This window comes from Crocuta crocuta, unplaced genomic scaffold (genome assembly GCF_008692635.1).
Source record: "Crocuta crocuta isolate KB4526 unplaced genomic scaffold, BGI_CrCroc_1.0 scaffold1172, whole genome shotgun sequence".
Classification (NCBI taxonomy): domain Eukaryota; kingdom Metazoa; phylum Chordata; class Mammalia; order Carnivora; family Hyaenidae; genus Crocuta; species Crocuta crocuta.
The window spans coordinates 16,917-18,368 of record NW_027532019.1 but is presented as its reverse complement, the minus strand read 5'-3'; the positions used below and the strand labels follow the sequence as shown (position 1 = coordinate 18,368).

The 1,452-nt window shown below is 43.5% G+C and overlaps 1 protein-coding gene across 1 annotated transcript; it reads left to right on the top strand.

The window, feature by feature from the left end:
• Positions 1-532: 532 nt before the first annotated feature.
• On the top strand, positions 533-1,446 carry LOC144241634 (zinc finger CCHC domain-containing protein 13-like). The gene has a single exon (XM_077776187.1). The coding sequence runs from the start codon at positions 647-649 to the stop codon at positions 1,160-1,162; it is 516 nt and encodes a 171-aa protein (XP_077632313.1). The 5' UTR covers positions 533-646; the 3' UTR covers positions 1,163-1,446.
• Positions 1,447-1,452: the final 6 nt, after the last annotated feature.

Here is a 1,452-nt window from a genome sequence, read left to right as displayed (position 1 = left end):
GATGCTTCAATCGGGTTATGTTTCATAACTTAAATGGTAGTTTAAAAAACTTAGTTAAAAACTAAGATTCCTGCAAAAAATATGCAAGATTGTGAGTAAATCTCACTGTGGCATTTTAAAGATTTTTTTCCTGCTTTATGTATTTCATATCTTTGTGGACATTTGTATTTTATTTTTTAAAACAAAAAAGGAAGTTAGTCTACTTTAGTATAATTTGTTTCTGGATTAGATACATCTCATACATATTTTTCCTGTGTCCATAGATCATATATAAAAACCGGTCATCTACTAGATCACAAAGAAGACCTAATTCTTAATAATAAGAAATCCTACAAGGTACATTGTCTGAGCAAGGAGGGATTCAAACAAACTTGAAGACTCAAATATTTATTTTTATAAAAAAAAAGAAACAGAAAATACCACCACTCAGTCATGCTTTTGACTTCGAGAATAGAAGGAAAAGTCAGGCAGGAGGGGCAGCTGGAATGCCTGTGACACGTGAGTGGGATCGTAAGCAAACCTTGTGTGACGTCACTGAGGCTCCTAGAGAAAAACGGCCACTTGTTTCTAAGCCGCCCTAAGGAAAGGTGCGTCGGACCCTCAGGGGCAGTGGTGGGCCCGCTCACCCTAAGATCTCACCATCGCCATGAGCAATAAAGAATGTTTCAAGTGTGGACGCTCTGGCCACTGGGCCCGGGGATGCCCTAGAGGAGGAGGAAGTCGAGGGCGCGGAGCTAGAGGCCGTGGCAGAGGTTCCCAGTGCAGTTCCACCAACCCGTCTGACATCTGTTACCGCTGTGGTGAGTCTGGTCATCATGCTAAGAATTGTGATCTTCTCGAGGACATCTGCTACAACTGTGGGAAAAGTGGCCACATCGCCAAAGACTGTAATGAGCCTAAGCGAGAGAGAGAGCAGTGTTGTTACACTTGTGGCAGACCAGGCCATCTGGCTCGTGATTGTGACCGTCAGGAAGAGCAGAAGTGCTACTCTTGCGGTGAATATGGCCACATTCAGAAAGACTGCACCCAAGTCAAGTGCTACCGGTGCGGCGAGACAGGTCACATGGCCATCAACTGCAGCAAGACCAGTGAAGTGAACTGCTACCGCTGTGGCGAGTCTGGACATCTGGCCAGAGAATGCCCCATTGAGGCTACCGCTTAATTTTTTTTTCTTTGTCCCTCCCTCCTTTTGTTGATAGTTAATTGTATTATTTTCTCTGAAACCATTTCACTGACCAAAAGTTGATAGAGGCTACTCCCAGGCTAGGAGGGAAGGGCTGCAAAAAAATCTCCAAAAAAGTTCACTTTTAGATGTCTTCTACTGTAATTAATGTGTTTCTGCACCACTGGTGAATCTGATCGACAGACATTCTGGGTATTAGGCAATTTCTAGGTTCTTTGTGTTTCGCTTTAACATTTAGTTAAGTGCTACTCTGTGTGCCAGCCCCTATT

Excerpts from the sequence above, each read along its gene's own strand:
- LOC144241634 (XM_077776187.1), top strand. The coding sequence starts at position 647 with ATGAGCAATAAAGAATGTTTCAAGTGTGGACGCTCTGGCCACTGGGCC.